At 35.6% G+C, this 26,839-nt stretch overlaps 1 protein-coding gene across 1 annotated transcript in view; it reads right to left on the bottom strand.

Moving 5' to 3' along the window:
• Window positions 1–3,012: 3,012 nt before the first annotated feature.
• SNCA (synuclein alpha) overlaps window positions 3,013–26,839 on the bottom strand; it is a 102,727-nt gene continuing 78,900 nt past the window's right edge. The window contains exons 5-6 of the mRNA XM_084882343.1: window positions 9,464–9,547; window positions 3,013–7,299 (exon numbers count right to left, since the gene is read on the bottom strand). Of these exons, the coding sequence (XP_084738469.1) occupies window positions 7,267–7,299; window positions 9,464–9,547 (117 nt within the window). The 3' untranslated portion in view covers window positions 3,013–7,266. The remainder of the gene's footprint in view (window positions 7,300–9,463; window positions 9,548–26,839) is intronic.

The raw sequence follows: 26,839 nt of genomic DNA, 5'->3' as shown, positions 1-26,839 counted from the left end.
GGGAAATTAATGGAAATTCAAGTGGCTGTTTTGTTTTTTTGTTTGTTTTTTCTTTATGGTTGATATAATCTGTTTTAGAACATGAGTTTATGTGTGTCCTTTTTTTTTTTTTTTTCTAGTGAACAGAACCAAATTTAGTGAATATATTGTATAAATAGAAATATCAAAGATGTCTCATTTATATGCAAAGATACTTGATTTGATGAGTATAGTTGAATCTAAGGAAAGATAGTATTTATAGATTTGGTGCATATTCACCTCTTAGTAAATATGCTTTTACATTTTTTTTGCTTTCATGTGATACTAGAGGCCCATTGCACAAAATTCGGGCATGGGGGAGCATACTGACCATCAAGGGGAAGCTCTTGTATTGAGTGTCTGCCCCCTGGTGGTCAGTGTGCATCATAGCTGCTGGCCGGTTGTCCCGTCATCTGATTGCTTTGGCTTTTATATAGAGAGATGGTTTCCTTTTCTCTGTATCCATGCCAACAGTTATTTCTTGTCTTTTTTATAATAACCATTCTAACATGTGTGATGTCTCATTGTGGCTTTGATTTGCATTTCACTGAGGACCCAATGTTGAACATTTTTTTTCTGTTGGTCATGTGTATGTCCTCTTGCATGTATCTAATTTAGATCTATCTATTTTTAATCAAGTTTTTGTTGGTGTATAAACTCTTTATATATTTTGGGTATTAACCCTTTATCAGATAAAGAATTTGCAAATTTTTTCTCCCATTCAGTGAGAAGGAAAACCCCTATTTGTAACAAGCTGCTGTTTGGAATTTTCTGCTGTTTTTCTTAGATAAAATGTTGCTTTCTAGTTTGCGTTAGCCTGTTTGAAGAATGATGAAGATAAACTTAACTGTATGACCTTGTAGGCCAGAGACTAGATATGCCCATAATCACAATGCCATGTCAGGTGCATTTTTTAATTGGATAGAACTATATTGTTTTCAAGGCCAGCATTGAGTGCACATACGGCTGTCTCTTTAATAAAAAGGGAAGTTCTGCTTGTAGCCTTGCTTAGAATTTGAATTCATTCTCTCTAAGCCCATCGCGTGATGAATAAAGTGGGTCTCTCCAAACTCTCCTCCTGCGTTGTTTGATTGTTCGGGAGCTCTGTAACATCAGTAGGTTGCTTTTCTAATTTGTTGATGGTTTCCTTTGCTCTAAAGAAGAGTTTTAGTTTTTATTTTTATTGTTTACATTACAAGTCTTGCTTATTTTTTCTTTTATTTTTGCCTTTGCTTTTGGTGACAGAGCTAAAAAATTATTACGAAGTCTATTGTCGAGAAGCTTAATGCCTATTTTCTTCAAGAAATTTTATGGTTTCAGGTCTTACATTCAAGACTTTAATCTATTTTAAGCCAATTTTTTTGTGTATGTTATAAGATTTTGATCCTGTTTCCTTCTTTTGTATGTGGCTGTCTTGTTTGTCCAACACCATTTATTGAAAATACTGTTTTTTCTCTATTTTATGTTCTTGGCATCTTTGTCATAAATTTATTTCTGGGATGTCTACTGTTACATGTATCTATGTCTGTTTTTATGCCTATACCGTACTGTTTTGATTACTAGAGCTTTATAATATAGTTTGAAATAAGGAAGTATGATGCCTCCAGCTTCATTCTTCTTCTTTTTTTATATTAAAAGATATAAATGAATATTTCTAAACATTTTAATGTTTGTTATTTCTTATTTATTTTTATAAATACAGTGTGATCTATTACTACTACTACTATTACTGGTATTACTACTACAAATAGCCAGGCTGAGGGACCCCACCTGCTCACACTGCAGATGCCCTTTGAGTCACGGCACAGCCCCAGGTATACCAGCCAGGGAGGGATCATGGGAAGTTGGCTACAGGGCGTGTCCAGGCCCTCTAGCTCAGTCCTGCCCCACCAGCCACCTTTTAATTAATTTCCTCTCAATGTGCACAAATCCGTGCAGTGGGGCACTAGTTCTATATTACCTCATTTAATCTATATATAAAAAGCAGTGAGATATTATTATCATCATCTATATTTTTATAGACAAGAAAACAGAGGCACTGTGAGATTAATTAATTTGATCAAAGTAAAAATAGCAGTAAGTGACATAATTGGAAACCAAACTTACATAGTATAATTTTAGAATTCAGGATCCTCACTCCTACTGCTGCCAGGCTAGTTAAGCAAGCCAAGCATCCCTGACTATTCTAGAAATAAAGAGAATTGCATTCTCTTCTAAGATAAACATAAAGACTTGCTACTGTATTTGTTTAGATTGACTTTACTAGAGCCCAGCTTAGCTTTGATCTTTGCAGACTTGGCTTAGCTTTTATCTTACTGCAAGTTATAAGACAACCTGGCATTTAGTTTACCTGCAAAAGGCAGCCAGGAAGCCCTAGAGGAACCTAATTAAAATGCAGCACATTTCCAAGGCACCATATCTTGCTGTGTTACCATAGAGACAGTGGGGATTTCTGGTCACTGACCTTTAAGGGAATCTGAGGATACATTTTCATAAGGTTCAAAGAGAATCTATCCCAGTGCAATATTCTATAGTTGTAGGATGAACTTTGGAAATCTCCTATGCAATCCTAGCTGACTTTAAAGGAATATCAGCAAAATTACTAAAGGCCCAAACTCAGGCTTTAAGAAGGAAATTTTTTTAACTGCTTCCAAAATACCATAAGTGCTATTGAATTTAAAAAAATCAAAGATACTAATGTAGTAGCAAAAAACATTAAAGGAAATTTTAGACTATTCTATAGTAGATATGAGAACTAAAATCATATTTTGAAGTAGTTTGTATTATAGCTATTGTATTGTATTGTATTTGGATTCTTCAAGTCCATGCTTGTGCAAAGAATAAGATAAAACATTACTATATCCACAAATATTCCAAGAAAATTAAAGGTTATTATAAAAGGTTAAGGTGTTAATAGTATTTAAAAATATAAATTCTTAATTCATTTATGCCTTTTCTGGCTTAATTTCTAAATTCAGTTATTACATTGCTACATTAAGTAAAACTCTTATTAAACTTTATTTTTATATATATTCATGTATATCCATGTCCATATACCATTTGACAGAAACCAAGTGCCCACAATTCTACATAAGAAAATGACAAAATCTGCCTTACTGCTGTTATTATATTAACATTTTTATCTTCTGAGAATAAATTAGTTCTATGGTCAGGATATGCACAGTTTAGCAATAAGAAAATATCAGTCAATGGAATCAGGGGCTGGCATAGAGAATAGAGTCAATAATCCTATATGATAAAAGGGTAATATGCAAATTGACCCTAAGGGCAGAACGACCAGCACGAGTGCTCAACCAGTTACTATGAGGTGCACTGACCACCTTTTGGTCCTTTTCCCTGACTGGCAGGCTCCCGGTTGCCTGATGGCTAACGGGGAACTGTGGGTGGGTGGTAGGGGATGCAGGCAGTGCTAGGCCAGTCAGTGATTCTCTCATCATTGACGTTTCTTTTTCTCTCTCCCTCTCCCTTCCTCTCTGATGTCAATAAAAATAAATTGAAAAAACAAAACAAAACCCAAGTTGAAATGCCAAACCACACAATAGGTTCTTGTGCTGCCAATTGTGTGCCAAAGCCCACCCTGGCCTGTTTTCTAAAGCCTTTCTGGAGTCAGATGAAGCTGGATAACTTGGATTTGAGGGAATGGTGTCTGCAAAACACACAAGACTAGACTGATCCTCAGGGCATTGCCAGGTTGGTGTCTCAGCAGTGGGTGTGAGATAATCTTCCTGAAAAGTCTTGTGTGTCTTTCCCAACTCTTTGCTTAAGCAATTGGCACAAAAATAACCGATACTGGTATATATCTTCCCATGTTATTTTCTAGGCACACGTTGGTACTAGAATGCTTTTGAACAAAGATATTTTAACTTTCCATTTTGTTTTCCTAATTAGTAACACTCATTATGTATGTAAGTGAAATAAGAGACTTCTCCATTTGAGAAGTTTGAGAAGACACAGGCAGTGTAACTCTGGCAGTAGTCTCTTTCCAATTAGGCAAGAAAAGGACTTTTCTATGTAAAACATTCTTACTTCTAGTTATTGTATGCATTCCTTCTTCCTTAGCAGTGCCTAATCTACATCTAATTACTCACAATTACATATAATCTGCTCAGAACTTTTAGAATACTCTTTCATGAAATTATACTTTCTACTAGTGACTTTTTATTCTCTCCTCCCATTCCCTTCATTTCATTTTTTATAAAAAATATATTTTATTGACTTTTTAACAGAGAGGAAAGGAGAGGGATAGTTAAAAACATCAATTCAGCTGGCTCTCTACTAGGGATGTGCCCGCAACCAAGGTACATGCCCTTGACCAGAATTGAACCTGGGACCCTTGAGTTTGCAGGTCAACACTCTATCCACTGAGCCAAACCGTTTAGGGCCCACTCCCTTCCCTTTGGCAACCATCAGCTTGTTCTCTATATCTGTGGGTCTGTTTCTGTTTTGTTTCTTCATTGATTTTGTGAGTTTTTTTGTTTTTGTTTTTTAGATTGCACATATAACTGAGAACATTTTATATTTCTCCATATGATGTTTTTTCACTTAGATGAACCTAGAGCAGGGGTGGAGGGGTGGGCCATACAAAATTATTAACTTAAAAATTAGCCTGCTATATTTGGTCAAACATTTAATTAACTCACCCCTAATGCCTGGGCAGGGCCAGACCAAATGACTTTGAGGGCCATACAGTCCCCATCTCTGACCTAGAGGGTATTATGCTATGTTGTCACAAATGACAGCTTTCAATATTTTAATAATATTTCATTGTTTTTATATACCACATCTTTATCCATGTGCCTATCGGTGGACACTTTGTAGGTTGCTTCCATATCTTGGCTATTACTAGTAATTCTGCAATGAATGTGGGATGCATATATATTTTTGAGTTAGCGATTTTGTTTTCTTCAGATAAATACCCCAAAGTGTGATTACTGGGTCATATGGCAGATCTATTTTTATTTTTTTGAGCAATCTTCATACTGCTTTCCATAGCAGCTGAACTAATTTACAATCTCACCAATGCTTACAAGGGTTCTGTTTTCTCCACATTCTCACCAGCCTTGTTGTTTGTTGATTTATTCATTCTGATCAGTATGAGGTGATATCTCATTGAGGTTTTGATTTGCATTTTTTAATTTTTATTTATTTAAAATATATATTTTATTGATTTTTTTTTTTTTTTTTTTTTTTTTTTTTTACAGAGAGGAAGAGAGAGGGATAGAGAGTTAGAAACATAGATGAGAATCATCCACCAGCTGCCTCTTGCACACCCCCTACTGGGGATGTGTCTGCAAACCAAGGTACATGCCCTTGACCGGAATAGAACCTGGGACCCTTCAGTTGGCAGGCCGATGCTCTATCCACTTAGCCAAACAGGTCTCGGCTTGATTTGCATTTTTTAGGTGAATCAGTGATGTTGAACATCTTTTCATATATCTGTTTGTCATTTGGATGTCTCTTGGAAGGAAAGTCTATTCAGGTCCTCTGCCCATTTTATAATTGGGGTGCTTTTTTTTTTTTTTGTATTAAGTTGTATGAGATCTTTATATATTTTGCATATTAACTTTTATCTGTTGTATCATTTGAAAATATCTTCTCATTCAGTCAGTTGTCTTTTGTTTTGTTGATGGTTTCCTTTGATGTGCAAAATCTTTTTAGTTTGAGGTAGTCCCATTTGTTTGTTTGTTTTCTTCCTTTTCCCTCATTGAAGGATATATATCCAAGAAGATATTGCTAAGAGCAATGTCAATTTCCTGCCCCTGTTTCCTTCTAGGAGTTTTATGGTTTCTGGCCTGACATTTAAGTTTTCAATCTCTTTTGAGTTTATTTTTGTATATGGTATAAGAAAATGGTCCAATTTTATTTATTTATTTATTTACTTGTTTGTTTGTTTGTTTTTGCATGTACCTGTCTAGTTTTGCCAACACCACTCATTGAAGAAACTGCCTTTACTCCACTGGATATGCTTGCCTCCTTTGTCATAGATTAATTTAACATATAAGCAAGGATTTATCTCTGGGCTCTATTCTATTGCATTGATCTAACCACCTTTAATAGTGACCATGCCATTTTTCTCCTGAAAAATTAAAATGAACAACCAAATAAGTTAGTTAATTTAAATGTTTTTCACTGTCAAGTTTACTATCAGTACGCATGAGGAGTTCATGGATCTTGCCTACATAGAAAAACCTTTTCTAAAGAAGTATTCTGGAATTAATAAATTTAGTAGAATTAAAAGTGGTCTATGATATTTTTATTAATCTGAAGAATAAATATTTTGTAAGGGAGTTCCCAGATATCTTTATTTATATATATTTTTTAAGTAAGCATATTCTGAGCTAAACAAAATTGGGTTGCTTCCCTCAGAGCCTTTAATGTGTCTTATGAATACCTAAAGGTGGTGCAGTAAAAGTCCAGTTTTACACTCATCCTTTCATGGAACCACTTTTTCCGTCTAGCCTCTGAAGGCACCAGTGCAACATACTTTGGGCGGCGATGCTTCAGGTAATTTCCAGAGCAAAGGGTTAGTGCTCCATCTCATCTGTTTAACTCCTTGAAAATTTCTCCTCTTTCAAACAGCTCACAACAACTCTATATTTAAATTAATTGTGCCAGTTTATAAGCATGGTTTTATTAGACTGAGCTCGGATAAAAAATAAGATTTTTGTAATGAGATAACATTTTATTTTAATTTTCACCATTTATATACAAACACAAATAAACACACCACAAAACAGTAAAATTTCATAGTTAATATGTATAGGTGCATAGTTTCATGCTCACATATTTTTCAGTAGTACATATATTAACAAGTCTCACAATACATCGTTATTCTTAGACAGCATCATTAAAAGACACCTAAAAATCTTAAAATATATGATAGTAAGTCACAACTTCTCAACAAGAGCAACAACAAAAAAATAGTGAAGATTTAGGAATAAGTGGTAGTCACTTAGGTGTTTTTAATTTGTTTTAACATTTTGTATTTGAAGCCACAATGTTCACACAGCACACAGGGACCTGCGACCATATATTCACGTCAGTGAGAAGGAAGCACCGAAATGCTGAGTGGGGGGCAGGTACAGATACTTCAATCACTGCTGATGGAAGAATCCAAAATACGCTGTAAAAACTTTGGGAAAATGACTGGACGTGTTGGAACTGAGCACTTGTACAGGGTGGAACATCTGTCAGCAGATCTCGAGAAACTGGGAGCAAAGATACTTCTTAGGCTTCCGGTTCGTAGTCTTGATAAGCTCCCTAATATTAGGAGAATCAGAAAGACAACATGCGGAGTTAGTGTAAGTGATCAGTAACCAGGGATTTAGGGAGAATGGGATAGGATATGGCTTGCCACTTTGAATAAAGGTCACGCTCATAACAGTTCTGGAAACATTCTGCGGCACACAATATTGTTGGTGGTTTTGTCTTCATGTCAAATATAAAAGTGAATCATGCTGGTGGTCAGGGTAGCTGAGCTCTGCTTCCACCTACCCACTGCATGATCACATGATCTCGTCCTGCAGGACAAGTTGGTTGCTCTGTCTGGCTCTCAGTTTCCCAAACTGTAAAAAATCAAATCAAGTGTTCTATAATGCTTTTTCTTTTTCAATGCTAAGATGCTCTAATTCTTAGAAGGAAACTAAGATATTTAAAGGCAAGTTATGTTTTCTCTCCCTTTACTCTCTCATTTGAAATTTCATCTACATTCATGGCTTCGATCATTACTTCTGTCCCCACAACCCAGCCCAATCATATAGTAAATGGCTGCATCCACAATAAAAATATTATTGGCCTTAACTAACGTGATCAGATTAGTCCTTCTAAAAAAACCATTTGATATCAGGATTCTGCTCAAAATCAAACAGACATACCTTTAATATCTCAAGCTGCTTTCTGAATAAATCACAAATTTAAATCAAACGGTTATTCTAGTATGCTACAATTTGTCTTGGGCCCATAGCTGAAGCTGTTACCTGTCACTGTTCTCTCTGCTCCCTGAGCTTGGCTCATGTTTAATTACTCACTGTTCCTCAGACACGTTCTCAGATATGTATGCTTTCACTTCTGATACCTCCTGTGTTAGAATGCCCTCTCTTCATTTTGGCCTATCATATCTCCCACCCAGACCAACATCACCTCCTCTATGAAACGTCTCTGAGCTGATCTAAAGAGATCCGTTAAACTGTTATACCTGGTTCATAGAAGACTGTCAATCATGTTTGTTAAAAGAACCATGACAAATAATGAAGGAATGAATTTGTTTTTAGTAAACCTATAGGAGTGCATACTTCTGGGTCCTGGTACTATCAGTTACTCTTATTTGTATTTTCTGTAGTGGTCAGCATTGTGCCATGCATAAAAAGTCCCCACAATATTGATGAAATCTAATTAGGGAAAGAAGCAATTGAATCTCAATTTCTATAAATGGGATTACTATCAATATGCCTTTTTAATGATACCATGAAGAATGATGTATAATCTAACTACAATTCCCTTGAACTCAATGTTTAGTAAAACAATAACATATTTTCTTTGTCCGTGACACCTGGTTTCAGAATCAGGGTCATACTGTCCTCATAGAATTAGTTGGAGCATGCTAATTAGTATGAATTGTAATTAATTGGTGCTACTGTAATTATTCTTTAAATGTTCAGCAGAATTCACCAGTGAAGGCATCTGGTCCTGGGATTTTCTTTGTGGGCAGGTTTTTAACAATAATTCAGCCTCTTTACCTTGTTGCACATCTTTTCAGATTTTCTGTGTTCTTTTCAATTTCATTCATCTACAAGTATTTATTTTAATTTCCCTTGTGATGTGCTTTCTATTAAAGAAACTTTTATTTTCAAATTAAATTAAAATTACTCAAGTTATGCCTTTTAAAATGCTATACTAAATTATACCAGTCGTTGCAAATCATTCATTCATCATCTTTTTACTATATTATTTTTTGGTAAACTCTTTTACAGTACTATGCCAACACCCCACTGGGAATGTATGACAAACAATAATTGCTTTCTTTTGGCATTTAGTTGATTTCTCTAGCTTTCCATTTTGAATTTTTATTTTAGAATGTAAGGTTTCTAATAAAATAATTCACTAAAAGTTGGCAAACTTTTTCTGTAAAGGGCCAGCTAGTAGATATTTTTAGGGTGTGAGCCACATATGGTTCCTGTTGCTGCTGCTACTTTTATTTTTTAACTACCCTTCACAAATGTGAAAGCATTTTTAGCTTGCAAGTTGTCCTCATAAGACATATCCTTGATTTGGCCAGCTTGTTCATCTACACTAAAGAGTAAGTTGGTCTCATGGAGGGAAATGTAAGGGAAATCTCAGAGTGACAGATTTTGGGAGTGCTTATTATAAAGACCTAACTGAAGCTCCTAACTGATGCTTTTGAAGTTTTGTGTACATAAACTTTTACCTCAGAAGGCATTTCATAAGTCTCATTGTCAGGCTCCCCGGGCATATCTTCCAGAATTCCTTCCTGTGGAGCTCCTTCTTCACTCTGATATTTAAATGGAAGCAACAAGAATATGATGAGGTACCATTTTTTTAGTTTTTAAAGTCACAAACATCTTGAAAACAACCTATATACAATACTGGCAGGGATGTCACAAAAATGGCATTACTTAATATTACTGCTGGCATCTTGATCTGTGGCAACATGTGTTACTTATCCTAACCATAAACAAATTTTTTGCCTAAATAATTCACTGTCCAGGAAATAGCCCCCAATATTTTTCACAGAATCAGTGACAACAGTAAAACATTGTTAATCTAAATGTTCAATGGATGAAGCAGAGCTAAGAAAATTATTCAACTACTCATTAGATAACTATGAAGACATATTAATGTGACATGAGAATTATGTAACAAAATAAAAATGCACTTATGATAAAATGTTTGACAGGATATCAAGTATTATATACATCATGGTCACAACTGTGTAGAATTCAGATGCAGAGGTAAAACAATTGAAAGAAAAGAGTATATTTAAAAAAGTAAGTTTTATGTTATAACCACTATGTAAAAGCATACATATTTTGTAATTTATTTTTAAATTATGGCAAATAACATTTTTCTGAAATTGCACAATTTAGACTATATATATTTGCAGGGGGGAAAATCAAATACGTAGATAATTTTCCAGGTCTCTTCCTTAGAAATAGGGTACTACCAAACTCAACCTGAAATGGTCATGGTTTTATTATTGTTCTTCATTAAACACCATTTTTTTGCTTTACATTTATTCCAACAAAAGTAGTTATAAAAGAGTAATGTTCATTGCAAATTACAAAGCAGAGAAGCAATGTGAGCCTAACTGGACTTACTGGAAGAGATCAAGTAGTTTCTCAATCAGTGTAAGGAATGTTTAAAAATACTCCTGATGTAAATACTATCTCCTCATGTCTTCGAGAAGGACAGGAAGAAGGGTAAGGTAATGGCTGTCCCTGACCATGAGAAAAGGTCAAATTAAAGCTAACACCTACATTCGCTGGACAGAGAAGAGGTCTTCTTCCCCTGTCATGGTTTTTATTAAAAATCAAAAAAAGCAAGGTGAATACTTTGTGTAACAAAATTACTTTTGTTCAATTGCATAACTTCTATTTTATTATATATTTAATGTAACACAATGGAGATAAAATTGCTTCTCAACCCACATTTTTATCCAACACCTGCAATACCCTGTGGTCCTTGTTAAAGATAAATTCTCGGGTCCAGTGAATGTGTGATATGTTCCTTGGAAATCACTACCCGGTAATACCCATATGCTTGTAAACTCTGTGGCATCATTTGGTAGAGAATATAGCAATGTACTGCAGTCAGTATGAATAGATCAGAAACAAATTTTTTGAAGTCTCCCATTTTGAATTTTGTAAAAAGACTACTGGCAAATGATCAGGGTTTCTAGGACACACTGCATGGTGATATTGATAATGACAGGGCTCCACTCACTACAGGGCATCTATGCCTTAAACATTCACAGCAGTAGAAGCACTCTTCCCCACTGCGTTCTCCCTGCGAGATGTTTTGCATGGAACCATTATTTAGCTGCACCGTGGGACAATGATAATCAGCCCCTAATAACTCAACAGTTCACACATGGGGATGAGGAGGGAGATAGTAACACTAAAAATAAACTGAGAAACTACCCAAAGAACTCTAACCTGGAGGGAAAATAGGCTCCACTGATCACTCGTCTTAAGGAATCCAGCATTTCTGACATGAAATCAAGCCCAGAACTCCTATTCAAGTGAATATAATACAGACTTTTATAACATGTGCAAAAACACTTTTAAAGTGGAGATTATATGATGGGTGTAAATGGTGTTTGTCTCTAAGAGCAGTGCCCTTTATTTTATTGAAAAACTAAAAAAAATGAAGTAGGTGGGTTTGAGAATCTTATTTAAAAGTAAGCTTAAGATATATTCAAATTTTGGGGATTGTAGGGTAAAAAACATCTGATTCAAAATCAGATTAATTTCAAATTTTCTTAAAAGAGCTAAGTAATTTTATAAAGAAAATAAATAAAAATTTTCAAAAACCAAGAACAAGTACTTAATCGTTCAAACCAAAACAATATAGGTAGTTTAGAAATGCCACCATACTTTGAGTCTTAATATTGTTATAGATAAAAATGCTAATGTAACAATAACATTTACTGTGTAAAAGATTTAAGGAGTTTTCCAATGCATTCTAGTAATTAAATGCTATGACATGAGAAACAATGAAAATTGGCACATTCTGATATAGCCAACACCCAAGAATAATAATCATGCTAAAGAGGCATTGCATTAACCCCCATCTCTTTTCCCAGTTATGTATGGCTTAATTACAATTTAATTTTTATTATTGAGTGAAATACAGTTATGCTTAGATCTATGGCAGAATTAAAGTGATGAAAGGACTTGGTCCACTCACTGCTCTATACTTTTAGGAATGCATCAAATATGGCAGAAGCAGCATTAATGTGGGGGGTGGAGTCCATTGAAGGACATTGGACTAATCTGTTTCTTTGGAGGCAATTATGTAGACAAGAGGCAAATAATTGCAACATCTACTTGTATAGTGAGATAGATGTAAAAGTAGAAGGGCAAGGCATCAGTAGGAGTTAAAGAGTGATAGTAGTGGTACAGTCATAGAGACAAGTCTATAATTATGGTATTTTAATATCTTTGCACTGCTATTTAAATGTAGCAATATTTAAGATTCTGTTAACTTTCAACAAGATAAAATATTTCAAGTTTTGATAATGTAGTGACCTGTTGTGTTTTAGAAGTCCTATTCATGATTTTCTTCCAATATTTACTACTCCCTTGTATAAGATATGCTCATGAAGGAAAACACACACACACACACACACACACACACACACACACACAAACCACTACACTACACTACACTACACTACACTACACTACACTACTGATTATTACTGGGGCTACCTTCTGAGACTGCCTTGAATCTCCTAATTAAAATGAAATGTTAACTATAGCATATGATTTCCATCATAAATTGCATAAGCCACAAGCAAAACCAACAACAAGGCTGAATAAAGATACAGTTCCGGGTCACCCACTAGGGCTTTCTGATTGGTAAATTGACCTCCTCCCCTCATTAGCTATATAATATGTTTGTTCAGATTGTGTCTCAGAAAGTTTACAAATGACTACATCATCAATGATCTGAATCACTTGAGAAGAGTCAAATTGAACACCATACAACATATAGTGACTATCCAAAACCGGTTTGGCTCAGCAAATAGAGCGTCGGCCTACGGGCTGAAAGGTCCTGGGTTCAATTCTGGTCAAGAGCATGTACCTTGGTTGCGGGCATATCCCCGGTTGGGGGTGTGCAAGAGGCAGCTGGTTGATGTTTCTCTCTCATCGACCTTTCTAACTCTCTATCCCTTTCAATTCCTCTCTGTGTAAAATCAATAAAATATATTAAAAAATAAAATAAAATAAAATAAAAAATAAATATTTTAAAAAAAACATATAGTGACTATACACAGTTCATACATACAACGAAACATTCTCAGAGTAAAAATGCAGATCTATTTTAATTAAATGCTTTTAGAGGAACCAGTCTTACATAGCTATGCATACTCTATTTAGGATAATCTATTAGCATTTTAGTTACTTTTTTGTCTTTATTTCTTTGATCTTAACAATTGAGGGGGATTGGAAGAGAGAGAGAGAGAGAAAGAGAATGAGAGATAACTGCTGTTCAATGGTTAGAGCATTGGCCCATGTACCAAAGTACCTTGGGTCTGATTCCTGGTCAAGGGCATGTACTTGGGTTGTAGTACCTGGGTACCAGGTTTGACCCACAGCTCCAGTTAGGGTGTGTGCAGGAGGCAACCCATGAAAGTGTCTCTCTCACATCAATGTTTCTCTCTAACTCTTTCCCCCTTCTCCCCTCCTCTCTCTCTCAAAAAAATCAATGGAAAAAAATTTCCTGGCGTGAGGATTAACAACAACAAAAAGTAAAAGAAAGAGAGAGGGAAAGAGAGAGAAGAAAGGGCAGAGAGAAAGATAAAATGAAAAGTAGTTTGACTGTTTTTGGAAAGTTTGAGAATGGAGAAGAGAGCAAAGCTAATACATTTATTCTATTTGGCAGTTATTTTTGTATGCTATTTATCAGTATTATTTATGAACGCAGTTTTAAATACATTCAACCAGGCATTACAAAATAATTGGTCTATAAGTCAGGAGTTAGCATGAAATCATTTTTTAAAAGACACTTTCAATATAAAGGAAAGAGGTGGTATTCTATCTTAAATCTTCAAAACCAGCAGCTCAGTGCTGCAATGTTTGTGACAGTGCCATGCAATGAGATGACTCACCTAATGAGAGTTCACAGCACAGGAACATTGCCAACTACTCCCCCCTCACTTGGATACAGACCTACTTGCAAATGCTAATGCACAGTGGGAATTCTGGAAATAAACTATTTTTTGTTTCACGTCTAAAGATTAATGCCCCTCCTCCATCAATAAAAATACCATATATGTTTGCTATTATATATGCTTGTGATTTTAAGTTTGTATAGAGAGGATTTTTTTTTTAAATCTTTATTGTTGAAAGTGAGTGGCCAGATTATTATGATCTCTGACTGTATAATAATCTGGCCAATCAGTATATATTCTACATAATAAAAGACTAATATGCAAATTATCCCCTTGACTAGGAGTTCAACCAGCAGACAAGCCAGCCAACCGCCCATGTCCCCTCCCCCTGGCCAGGTTGGCCAGACCCCACCCATGCACAAATTCATGTACCAATTGACCTCTTCCATCCCACCTCAGTCCCCCCATCCTATTGTCTTCTTGTATATCAGCCCTTTGGGTAGTGATTGACTAAGACATCAAAGTAAAAGGGGATCAACCTGAGAAAGATCTCTTGTAGAGTTCAGAAGCAGACAGCCATTTCATCTTTGCAAATACATTGATATATGGAGGCAAGTCTTAAAACCAGAATCAGTGGGGAATGCAGGGGATGCTAAAAGGCTCCTGGAAGGAAGAACTCTGCTGTCAAGATCTTAGTGAATCAAGGTCCAGGCACTTGCTTTCAAAAATAGTTGGGAAATTGGTCTTAATATCTATCTGGAGGAAAATACTTCAGGCAAAACCAAGTACTCAAAGGGCGAAAAGACTCATAGGGCTGTGAAGCAGAGAATGAAGATAACAGGTTCAAGAACAGTGGCTATAAAACCCAAGTGAAAAAATCTTAAAGAGCAAGATAAAGATGTCTTTCTCATCTCAGAATAAAGACTAGGAAAGGCCATAAGAAAGCCAGAGCAGGGGCCCTGTACAGTAAGAGGCATGAGATAACTTGAGGTTGCAAGAGTCTTCTTAGTACTGGGAAGAGATGCCAGTCAAGTGTGAAGGGCTTTCAAGATTTGGATCTCAGTCCTTCCAGTTGGAATATCTTTGCTTAGCATCCATGACAGACAGGAGGCGAGAAAGGAGTGATGTCCCACAGACCACAGTAGTCAATTTGAATGATTGTTGCAATTATTCTACTCTATACATTTGCTCATCTTTAAGCTTTGTCACAAAGTCATGGTTATTACTTTCTTTGGATTACTTAGAAAGAATTCCTGGGGAAAATCTCTAAAAATGTCTCAACAGATTTGAGATAAAAGTGAATCTATTTACAAAATTATCAAGAAAGATATTGGGCTGGGTGTTTCCTTGGAAAGTCATTCAATGAAATATTATTAAAATTTTTACTTTTTCATCTTATTCTGACATGAAATAACAATAATAGCTAAGGCTTATTTAGTGCTTACTCTGTACTGGGTACTATCCCAAGAGTTTCACAAGCATTACTGATAAAAAAAAAAAAAAAAAAAAAAAAATCACAAAAAAAACCAAACAACCTCTTATGGTTTGCAATAACATGGATGGACCTAGAGAGCATTATGCTAAGTGAAATAAGCCAGTCAGAGAAAGATAAATATCACATGATCTCTCTCATATGTGGAATCTAATGAACAACATAAACTGATGAACAAAAATAGTCCCAGAGACATAGAAACATCTAACAAACTGTCAAACCTCAGAGGAAAGGCAGGGGAGGATAGAGAGGGAAAAGAGATCAACCAATGAACTCATATGTATATATGCATAACCCATAGACACAGACAAGAGGGTGCTGAAGTCTTGAGGGTCAGGGGTGGGGTGGGAGAGGACATATGTAATACTTTCAACAATAAAGGTTTATTTTTAAAAATCTCTATCTGAAGAAGTTACCTCTATTGTCTCTATTTTATCAATGAATGAACAGAGGTAACCAGCTTGGCAAAGAGCCAGCACTGTTAGCTATTATGCAATTATTATTGGTCAAGCTTCTGAAAAAAAAATCTTACAAAAAACAGTAAGTTGAGCTACACAAGGTAAAATTAAGTTTTAAAAAATTAACCTCAAAACACAATGTAAAATATTTTATGATTAAATATCTAGCTATCTCTATCCTGTAGCGATTTGTCATTTGTATCAGAAAAAAATAAGAGGTTAAAAGATATGTACATATATGTACATACATATATGTATATATATATGTATGCACACACATACATGAGTGATATATTTATAAGGGCAAAAATCAGAGAGAATATATTTTTATCACAATGCTATTAAATCTGTAAATGTTAAACTGATTAACTTTTTTGTTTCAGGGAAAAATAGCTTATTATGAATTCAATGCATAGCATTTTTCTGATTTAGACCTTTTCATTAAAGTATGTTTAATCAGAATAAAGATGATGAAATTGTCAGAAGTAAATTGTTCATCCCCTCCCCCCCTAAGTATGTGGCATGGGAACTATAATTTTTAGGATGGTTTAAAATGAAATTGCTTGGGTTTCTTCACTCCTTTGGTTGAACCAATATAGTTTTTGCCTGTGTCACAGACCTTATCTTCATGCTGGAAATGCTCCTCTCTGCCAAGCCCCTGCACCAAGTTCATTTAGATTGCCACAATAAAACATAATAGATCATTAAGTCCATGGGGCAGATGTTATAGTCATGATGTTTGTGCATTTACCTTGTCTTATTCCACAGAAGGGGGATAAAAGATTATATCCTCATCACAACAACTGAATGCCCTTTTGCTTTGTCTAAATTTTGCTTCTTTATTTAATTAAGCACTGAGTGTTCATGTTCATTTAATTATTGTACTTTTAAATCGTACATTATTCCTGGATTACATTATTAAACTTTCAGTAAATCAAAATGGAGCGGTCAATTTAATTTTTTTTCAACCATTCTTTCTTCTTTAATTCATTTATATCTCCCTTTAGTTTTGAGTGGGAACTCCTGATCTCTGTATCAGAGGGACAAAAACAAAGAACCCTCAGGCTATTCTGTATGTAAGATCAGCAACTGTCTGTGGTTGCACAAGAAGTTGGGATTCATGCATGTGTGTGCTGGAAAACTATGAATTGAGGATCAGTCCTGATTCTATCACTGGTTAGGAAGTAAAACTGTGGTTACACAATCACTCTAAATATTTTGATCATAGTCCCTATCCAGTTTTAAAGACTATTTGTTGTTTGAAAGTCCAGGAGAAAATACGCTTTTAAGAGCATGGGATTCGTCCACGGACCTAATTGAAGATAGTTTCTGTGATATTTTGAGCAATTTAGATATCTGAATTAGAAAAGAGTAATAATAAACCTTCCTTATACTAAATGAGATTATATACATGAAATAGCATATAATGACCAGCATACAGCTATAATAAAACCACATATGTACTGAGCATGCACTAGGTGCTAAGTTGTCTTAGCATTTTACTTTAGCTATTTAAGTATCCCCCCAAAATGTATAGCATGTATATCATGTATATTTTTATATTTTATATAGTTATATTTTCATCTTATTGTTAATTTTATTTTTATAAAGCTTTTATTGAAAAGACTGGAACCAAAGGCATTTTTTAAGAATAGAAGCATTTACCTTATGTCATTGACTAGCTACATTTGACTCTCCAATGAACCTTAATAATTTGCTTTTTTCAACCTGGTACTTAGGTCCTCCTCTTTGTTCCCTTTCTCTCGGCTGTCTAGAAAGCCAGTTGAAAGCTTTGAGTACTCAGTGATAGATGGACCTTGCTGAATCCTGAGTACATCCTAGGGACATAGATAAGAAGCAAATGCTGCAGAGCTATCAGTGAAAATGCTACAAATACAGTGTCTGTTTTAAATTGAAGACTTATAAGCAGAAGTGGTGTTATATTTAGACCACAGCAGAGTACTTGAGGCTGAATGTACACTTTCCTTGGTATTTAGAATGCTGGTAAAGTAGCACATTCTATTCTTGAAGTAACTAAATTCTTACAATTGAAGCAAAACAAGATATATATTAAAATCCATGACTTCTCTTTTGTATACTCTTGGGTCAACCTGAACAATAGGTCAGTGCTGAGCTCATGAAACTCTAGGCTGCTATATCAATCAGTTATAGTCTTTGCATAGGAAACACAACATTGAGGAAAATATAGAGAACTAAGATCTTAGAAATAAATATAAACAGTGTCACATTAGTATATATGGCAATATATCACAATAACTGGTATCAACTTGGCTTGCTACCAAAAATGTGTAATACATTTATGTTTAAGGGGCTATAAGATTTTTGGGAGGTGACAATATAAGATTGATTTTTACTAAGAATTAACCTAATAATGATTATTTTTCTAATATTATATATTAACTAGTGGCCTGGTGCAGAAAATTTGTGTATGAGAGCAGTGTGTCCCTCAGCCTAGCCTGCACCCTCTCCAATCTGGGACCCCTCGGGGGATGTCCGACTGCCTGTGGGATTGGGCCTAAACTGGCAGTCTAACATCCCTCTCACAATCCAGGACTACTGGCTCCTAATTACTCACCTGCCTGCCTGCCTGATTGCCCTAACTGCCCCCCTCCCCCCCCCCCCCCTGCTGGCCTTGTCATCCCCAACTGGCCCCCTGCCAGCATAGTCACCCCCAACTGCCCCTCCTTGCTGGTCTGGTCACCCTTAACTCCTCCCTTCCACCCCCTCCCCCCACCACCAGCCTGTTGGCCCCCAACTTCCTCCCTGCCGGCCTGGTTGCCCCACACAGCCGCTGTTCAGTTGTTTGGCCATCCCTCACTAACCCCACTGCTGGCTTGGTACCCCGCACAGCCCTTTGTTCAGTCGTTTGATCATCCCTCATTAACCCCTCTGCTGGCATGGTCGCACTAAGTAGCCTGTTCGGTAATCTGTTCAGTTGTTTCAGCTGTGACAGTTGCTTAGGCTTTTATAAATATAGATCATCTATTAAACCAGGAATTGTAGAGTATACAGTGTTGTACAAGGCACGGTCCCTTCACCTTAAGTAACATCAAATACAGGTACATATTAAATAAGAGATACATAAGGGCTTGTATAACACAAGGAGTAAATGTGACATAGGGCATAAGGAAGGAAAAGTAAAATGTTCAGAACGGGGTGCAATAACTTCTGGTTTGAGAAAATATCGTTAGAACTGAGTCTGAATGTTTTCATGACAACTCGGAACTTCAGAGAGAGGACACATTATAGACACAATCAAAGTGGCCAAATGTGAATTTATCTGGCTGGAGAATAGAGAAGTGCCCTTCAAAGTGAAGTTTTAACATTTAAGAATTGCTCTGTGTAATCACATGAAAAAGTTATATGGTACACATTTTGTTGTAGGAAGAATGTTTGGCAATGATGTGCAGACAGTTTAGAAGGAAAGAAAGCAGAGATGAATGGGTTGTGTAGGCAATCAATCCCAGACAGGAGTGACGAGGTGACTAGAGGAAGGGAGTTTGAGTGGAGTAAAGGGATTGATGTTGTAAGATATTGTAGTAGAAGATGAATGGTCAGAATAGCCACTATTGCTTAAGAACTGTGATAAGTCATAGATTTTCTACTTCTTGCAAATGAGAAAGTTAGCATGCCCGTTTTGTGGATGCAGGACAAAGACACAAGAGTCCTGGGGTAGAGACAAATTACTTTATTACTTACTAGATGCCCAATGCATGAAATTTGTGCATAAAGAAAGAAACTATTTCTGTCTTGCAAGGCTGTTCAGTATACAAAAATCCTTAAAATACAGTTTCAAACAAAAGATAGTTAAGTGCCTTGCTTGTAAATGTGCAGAAATGTGAGAGCCCTGATCTCTCATCACTGCTTGAACATGGGTAGATAATACAGGACAAAGGGTAAAAACAATTGGGCTCTTAGTTTGACTGATTAGGAAGATGGGGGCTATTAATATTAGCAACAGGGAAAAATAAGAATAAATAGATTTTAGAGGCAAAGTCACTTTTATGTTGTCTGGGGTACACCCATAAATATATGTTGAAAATATGAGATGAGAATTGAAAATTCAGAATTATAGGTATGTTTTGAATATTTACTGCATTAGAGATATTTGAGGAAGTCATCAGAGTTTGAAAAAACTAAGAGAAAATGAGGTAAATAAAGGAAAACAATGTGATATCACAAAAACAACCCTTTCATAAAAGGGAAAAGCAAAGGCAAAGTAAGCAATGGAAGATTAAAAAAAGAAAAAAGAAAAAAGAATTAGGAACCCACAATCTTTCAGAAGAAAAATGTGTTTGCTAGCAATTGGTATACTACCAGCAGTTTCAAACACTGAAAAAACAACATGAAGAAGGGAGTCACACAGTTTGGTTTCAGTGCTAAGAATTTTGTGTAGGGGGGATACCTATGTGTTTAATAAATGTTTATGTTTTTTGAATAGTCCAGAAAAAGAAAGAAGGTATCAGATTTCAGGGAATAAATGAATAAAAGCAAGACTATTGAAGGGTGTGAGGGTGACAACATTTTGAGAAGTTGTGAGTAGAGGAAGCTGTTGTTGGGACCATTCAGATGATTAATAAATAGTCAAACTGGGTTCAAAATAATATCAGTGTATGCTAAAGATAAGTTTTTAATTGCTCCAGTACAGTTGTGGTCTTAAGGGAAGTGAAAAGGTTTTATAATGGACGCTCTGAGAAATAAGATAAAATATCAATGGAAAAGAAATAAAACCATTACTGAGAAGCAATGAGTGCCAAGTGAAATGTGGGTACCATCCATTTTTTTTTTCCAGACAAAGGATTTAGACTAAGTTTTGGTTCTTTCACATGGGAGTGAGTTCATTGTGAACTGTTTTACTGCAACAATGTAATATGTTCAATAGATAAAGATTTAAAGAAAACCAACACCACCATCTCTGCCTCAGAGAGCTCTACCATCAGTTTTTCTTCTAGGGTGACTCTCCAGGCCTCATAGCTAGTTCATAAACAAGCACTTTTAGGTGGCCTACCTGTGTTACATTAAAAGCTAAACCCAAAGCATACTTATGTAGAAAACTGCCTTCTATTCAGTCAAATTCCTAAGTCAGAGGAACGTAAAATAAAGATTAAAAAAACAGTAAAAATTCGAATAGAAAAGGAGGGTGCAAAATAAACATATTTAGTCAAAATAATTAAATTGATTTATATAAAACTAGAGGCCTGGTGTACAGATTCATGCACTGGTGGGATTCCTCAGCCTTCCCTGTGCCCTTTCATAATTCAGGACCTCTTGGAGATGTTGGATAGCTGGTTTTGGCCTGATTCCCCACAGGCCTGATCCAGAGAGAAGGAGCTTGATCCTGTGCATTGAGTATCTGTCCCTTAGTGGTCAGTGCGTCTCATAGTGACCGGTTGTTCAGTGTTCGGTCGCCTAGGCTTTTATATAGATTGTTTTTAATATCAAACACCAAATTTTTATTTTTTTTCTCATTTAAAGTGCATTATGCACAGTCTCCTTTATCCATGTCAATTTTATGTCAACTTTTTTCTCATTTCCACATACTTAGAATTTTAAGTCTGGGAACTATTCAGTCTTTTCTAGCCCTAAAGTGTCCACTGCTGGCATTCTGTTTTCAGGGCTGTGGCTTTCCTATCCTATTTTTCACATCTCAAACCATAATTTGGTGTGGGGGTACCCATGCATCCCATCTCTTTAGAAACCGAGATGTAGTCAGCAAGAGATGGTTTTATTAGAAAGTCCATTAGAGCAGAACTAGTGCCCACAATTTATTTTCCTAGCAGACTCAGCAAATTTAACCTGGAGAATGATGTTTCACTGTTGAATTTTCCTGGGCATATGGAATATCTGAAAACCACTGATTGGTCCAAAGCCAGGTGATAGAATCGTGTTGGTATGCTCATGGGCCATGTCCAGAAAATAACAGGTTGGAGTTTCTCTATGACTGTTATTACAGCAAAGTAAATCTTGCCCAGATTTGATGATCCAATCATTTTAAACATATGTATCATCATTAACATTACATGATTGTAAAGTACAAAATAGCTATGGCTTCTTAAGAAATGAAAAAGAAGTATCTGTGTAATCAGATAAAAGTGGTTCCTGCCCATCCTTCCCTTGCTTCTTGAGGGTAGTAGACGTAGGCATGTCAAAGAAATTCAGAATCTTTGGAGCAGGTGTGAAAACCACAATGATCAACTAAATAAATGTTTCCATCAAAAGAAAAATATAAACATGTTAATTCAAGAAAAGGGCAGCACGCTATAATGGAGTATCACTAGTTATGAAACTTGAAGCTATTTTCAATATACTGATCCTTATAATTTCTTAAATTACCTATGTTTCTCTGCATACCTTCAAAACACATATTCCCACCAGTTACCCACAGATGTTGAAAAAAAAAGTATTCGGGGAGCACCTAAATGCAAAAGCTTAGACTTTTAGTGTCATTTTCTTCATGTCCTCGCACAACATGTACTGACTGAGCTAATAAATGAATAAATGAGTTTGACACGGGCTAGTTTTGATCATATTCAGAACAGAAATCACTTCCATAAACGATTTCAGAGAAACATGCATATTCATTCACCCCAAATCTCTCTCTCACTGATGTCCCAGTTTTACTATTAGCTATTCAGCCCTGGGTGTTAAGCTCTGCTCTCTCCCCTAGTCCTCTCTTAAAGGTCATAGCTATTTCTGGAGGTAAGACAACTGTTGTGGTAAGTGTGAACACACATTTCCATGGGGCACAAGCCACCGAGAGAAAAGGCTGCCAAAATAGGGAAATAACTCAGAAAAAAAGGACAGGTTGTTGAAAATATAGCATCTATGCATTTGTCTATTTATGATCTTATTTATATGTCAATCAATTAAAAAAATATAGAATGTTTAGAAAATAGAGTGTTACCTCTGGCTATAGTTAACACTGTGGCCTTTAATACAAAACAGTGTCCTTGCTTGTATCAAAAAAGACAATTTAGAGCTCAATCTCTAAGGACTAAGGATGGCTTATATACTCTATCTTGAGGGACTCCAAGGAAATAGAGTTTATAGTTTTTTTCAGAAAACACTGCCATTTTTCAAGTAAGAGAGAGAGCTGATGGAAGATTTTTTAAAATTTAGAAAGATCATGAGGGCAAGCAGGCTTTTAACAAAAATAAAGGTTTTTGTGCAGTTTTATACAGTTTCTGACTAAATTTATAAAGTCTAGAAACTTACCTGAAGGCTTAAGCTTATTTTTTTTATTTCAATGGAAAAAACCCTGAATATTATTTGTACTATCAATTATGAAATTAAGCAAATGGGAAGTTTTGCTAATAGGCAGTTTTAATATTCATAAATATGATGGCTCAGTGTTTTCTCCAGTATTTCCCATGGCAAGACCACTAATTAATGATCATTTTTACAAATGGAAGATATCCTTGCCTGATACTTTTTTTTTTCTTTGCCAAGAATTAATACTTCTTATTTTAAATAGGTTTTATTTTTCCACTTTATATTTCTATATTTCTACCCACAAATTTCTTGATCTCCCCCCACCCCCCATTCAGTCCTCTTATTCTCATTATGGGATTTCTAAAAGCCTGGGCTAGTATATTGAAATCTTCCAACTGTGACTAAGTAATGTTTTCATTTCTACAGATCTGTCTTGCATTAGGCTGACTTTGTGAAGCATACACATCAACACGAAAGAAGAGGTTTAAATTAATTTGCCCAACTCAAAAGGAGAGGTCAAATTCTGCAGAGTGTTTTGTTTTTTAAAAAATCTTCCTGCTGTAATTATCTGAAGTCCTTGGCTAGATAATTATTAAAGGACTCTTGCAATTGTTCCTTTTTTCTACAGAGATCACCACATTAATTAAGAGAGAATCATTGGAGATAGATTGCTGCTCTGCATCTAGTTTTAGTTCTTCATTGTCAAAAGAGAAAAATAGGACATGAAGAATAAGGTTGGCCCAGGTGGCATGGCTCAGTGGTTGAGTGTTGAACTATGAACCAGGAGATCATAGTTCAATTCCCGGTCAGGGCACATGTCCAGGTTGCAGCTAGATCCCCAGTAGGGGATATGCAATAGGCAGGTGATCAAGGATTCTCTCTGCTCATGGATATCTCTTTCCCTTTCCCTTACTCTCTGAAATCAATATATCCTATATAATAAAAACCTAATATGCAAATAGACCAAAGAGTGGAATGACCGGTAGAACGACTGGTTGCTATGATGTGCACTGACCACCAGGGTGCAGATCTCAATGCAGGAGCTGGTCTCTGAAATATGCCTAGAATTTATTTCTGTACATTTTTAAAAAGGAAGCTATTAAGGATTTTGTACATATTTCATAACCTTTAAGATACTTATCTGATTTCAATTGAGCTAGTAAAGAAATATGAAATCAAGTGTTTGCAATGAAGATGCTAAAGTTATATTTACACTCTATCACACTCAAAGGTGCGAAAACAGGGAGACAAGAAGCAAACAGTAACGGATTAGCCTGAAAGCGGTATACATCTACCATTGGTGCCTCATCATTGGTATTGGGAGAACCAGCCTCCTGGCTATAGGAATGTCAACCAACATATATACACTCCTACACTCTGGAAGGTGTCTTGTTACATCGTGCTGTGTTAAAATAAGCAAAAGCAAGCAAACTGAGTGATAAGAACTGCTTCAGTTTTTTCACCAATTTCCTTGATTATCATTTTCTAAGACCAACTCATATATCCACTAGAAGAGAAGGGATTTGAGAGGATCCTATAAAGTCGAAGTCACCTGATGACTAACCTAAGGTCTTCCTCCTCATCACTCAATCCTTAGATACTAGAACAATGTACACATCTGGCCAGTGCTTTATAAACACTCATTGAATGACTGCAACTTGTGAATTGAGTTCTCCATGATATCCTCCATCAGAGCTAATCTCTCTCCTATGTGCTCCCCTAAATTCACCCCATGGATCTAGCTCAGCATAAATGGCCATTTTTCTTTTTTCTTTTTAGATCACTAGTGAAGGTGAATGTCCTCTATTTGGTTGTAAGTTTCTAACAAGATGAGTGACATATCCATCTTTATCTCTAGAGTTCTTTGCCTGGTACTTTGCATAATACCAAGTTCAAAAGAAAAAAAGAATGAATAAATGTTTACAAGATACCAGTGGGGAAAAGAGACAATAAACATTTACTAAAAAATGTTTATTGACTCAATTGAATTGTTATTAAATAGAAATCCCTCAGTGATTTATAGCAAAAATTAGGATTCAGAACCAAATAGGAAGACTATTGCCCATAAAGATATCACAACTTGATATATAAGAGGTAAAAATGCCTGATATTGAAGTTCTGTTTATCTGTCTTTTCTGTATAACTAATTACAGAGCATTAAGAACAATATGTGTGGGCATCACCAGAGCTACTCATTGTAAATGCAGATCCCCAGGCTCTGTCTCTTACTGCTTATTTAGAATATTTTGGGGTTGAAACAACAGAAATTTGAATATTTAAATATTTCATTGGGTGATTTGTAAAGATTACAAATGATTATTATTTTTTCTATCTGCTATTGTGAAATTTATATAAGCATTAAGTGGTAAGACTCCTTTTTCTGATAAAAACAAAAGAAAACAAAGACTCTTCTCTGGGAAATATAAGAAGGTAATCAACTTTTGTGAAAGCACACATTCTAGAAAAACCTTGATCACTGACACTATAATCAAAGACTGTGACAGTGACTGCCAGCCCTAGCCCTAGCCCTTATTTCCTTTCAAAAGAAGCTCCTAAATCTCATGCCATTTGGCCCATGTCCTATTCCCCAAGTTATCTATGGAACTCTCCCAGCAACTTAGAAATCTGGATAAAGAAGGAATGCACTGAACTTAAATAATTAAATAGAGCAGTCTTTCAGAACTACAAAAAATATAAATGATTATAAACAATAATTAAATTGAAAGTATCTTGACTATAAAGTGGAGCCATAGATTGGATAACAATGGTAGATAATATTTTTTGAAGATTACTTTGATTATTAAATTATCTAGGAGAAAATTTATTAAAATTTATTTGATTTATTGATTTTAGAGAGAGAAGAAGGGAGGGGGGAAGGGAGAGAAAGGGAGGAAGGGACACAGAGAGGAGAGAGAGAGAGAGAGAGAGAGAGAGAGAAGAGAGAGAGAGAGAGACATCGATTTGTTGTTCCACTTATTTAGGCATCCATAGCTGATTTTTGTATGTGAATTAAACCTGACCAGGGATCAAACCTGCAACCATATTGTATCAGGAGGATGCACTAGCCAATGGAGCTCCTGACCAGGGCTGACTTAGATACTTTTTTATTGTTCCCAAACATCTTGAAGTAATATATTGAATTGTAGACTTCTGTCCAGTATTAAAGGTAATTCCAAAGGTTACTGGCGAGTAAAATGTTAGTCAGCATTGTATCTACTAGCCAATTAATTTCACAATTCCTTTGATTCACTGCTTCTATAAATCTTTATTCCTCAAATTCTCCTTTGAACCAGTCTTACCAACTTACTGTTTTTCATATTAATTAGGTGAATAAAATATTTGACATATGGTTATTTTATTTTTGTGTGAAAGTCATAAGTGTTTATGTTTTGCAAAACTATACTTTAACACACTATAGAAAAACCAGTTGCTAGGTTCAGTTGAAGCATTGTTGAATTATATTTCCCCTCTTTGTTTTAACATTCCATACAATTTTAGATTATTCAAAAACACAGAAATTATTTTAGGCTCATGTTTTTAGTCTTCCTAAGTAGTATGACCTGTTATATAAATTAGGGAGTAAATCTTAAAGGTAAATACATGAAAAAGTAAGAACTATTTTCCAGCCCTCAAAGCCACACTCTATATAATGACTCCTAAAAATAGCACATTCAACAAGAAGATTAGGTGGATTTTTTTAAACACACATCCCATGGGGTGTTGCTGTTAATTATTTTTATAAATTATATTGTCTCTTCATTT

The sequence above is a fragment of the Pipistrellus hanaki genome, assembly GCF_964339955.1.
Source record: "Pipistrellus hanaki genome assembly, chromosome: 1".
Taxonomy (NCBI): domain Eukaryota; kingdom Metazoa; phylum Chordata; class Mammalia; order Chiroptera; family Vespertilionidae; genus Pipistrellus; species Pipistrellus hanaki.
The sequence above is the reverse complement of the archived record's forward strand: the minus strand, read 5'-3'. Positions and strand labels throughout refer to the sequence as shown.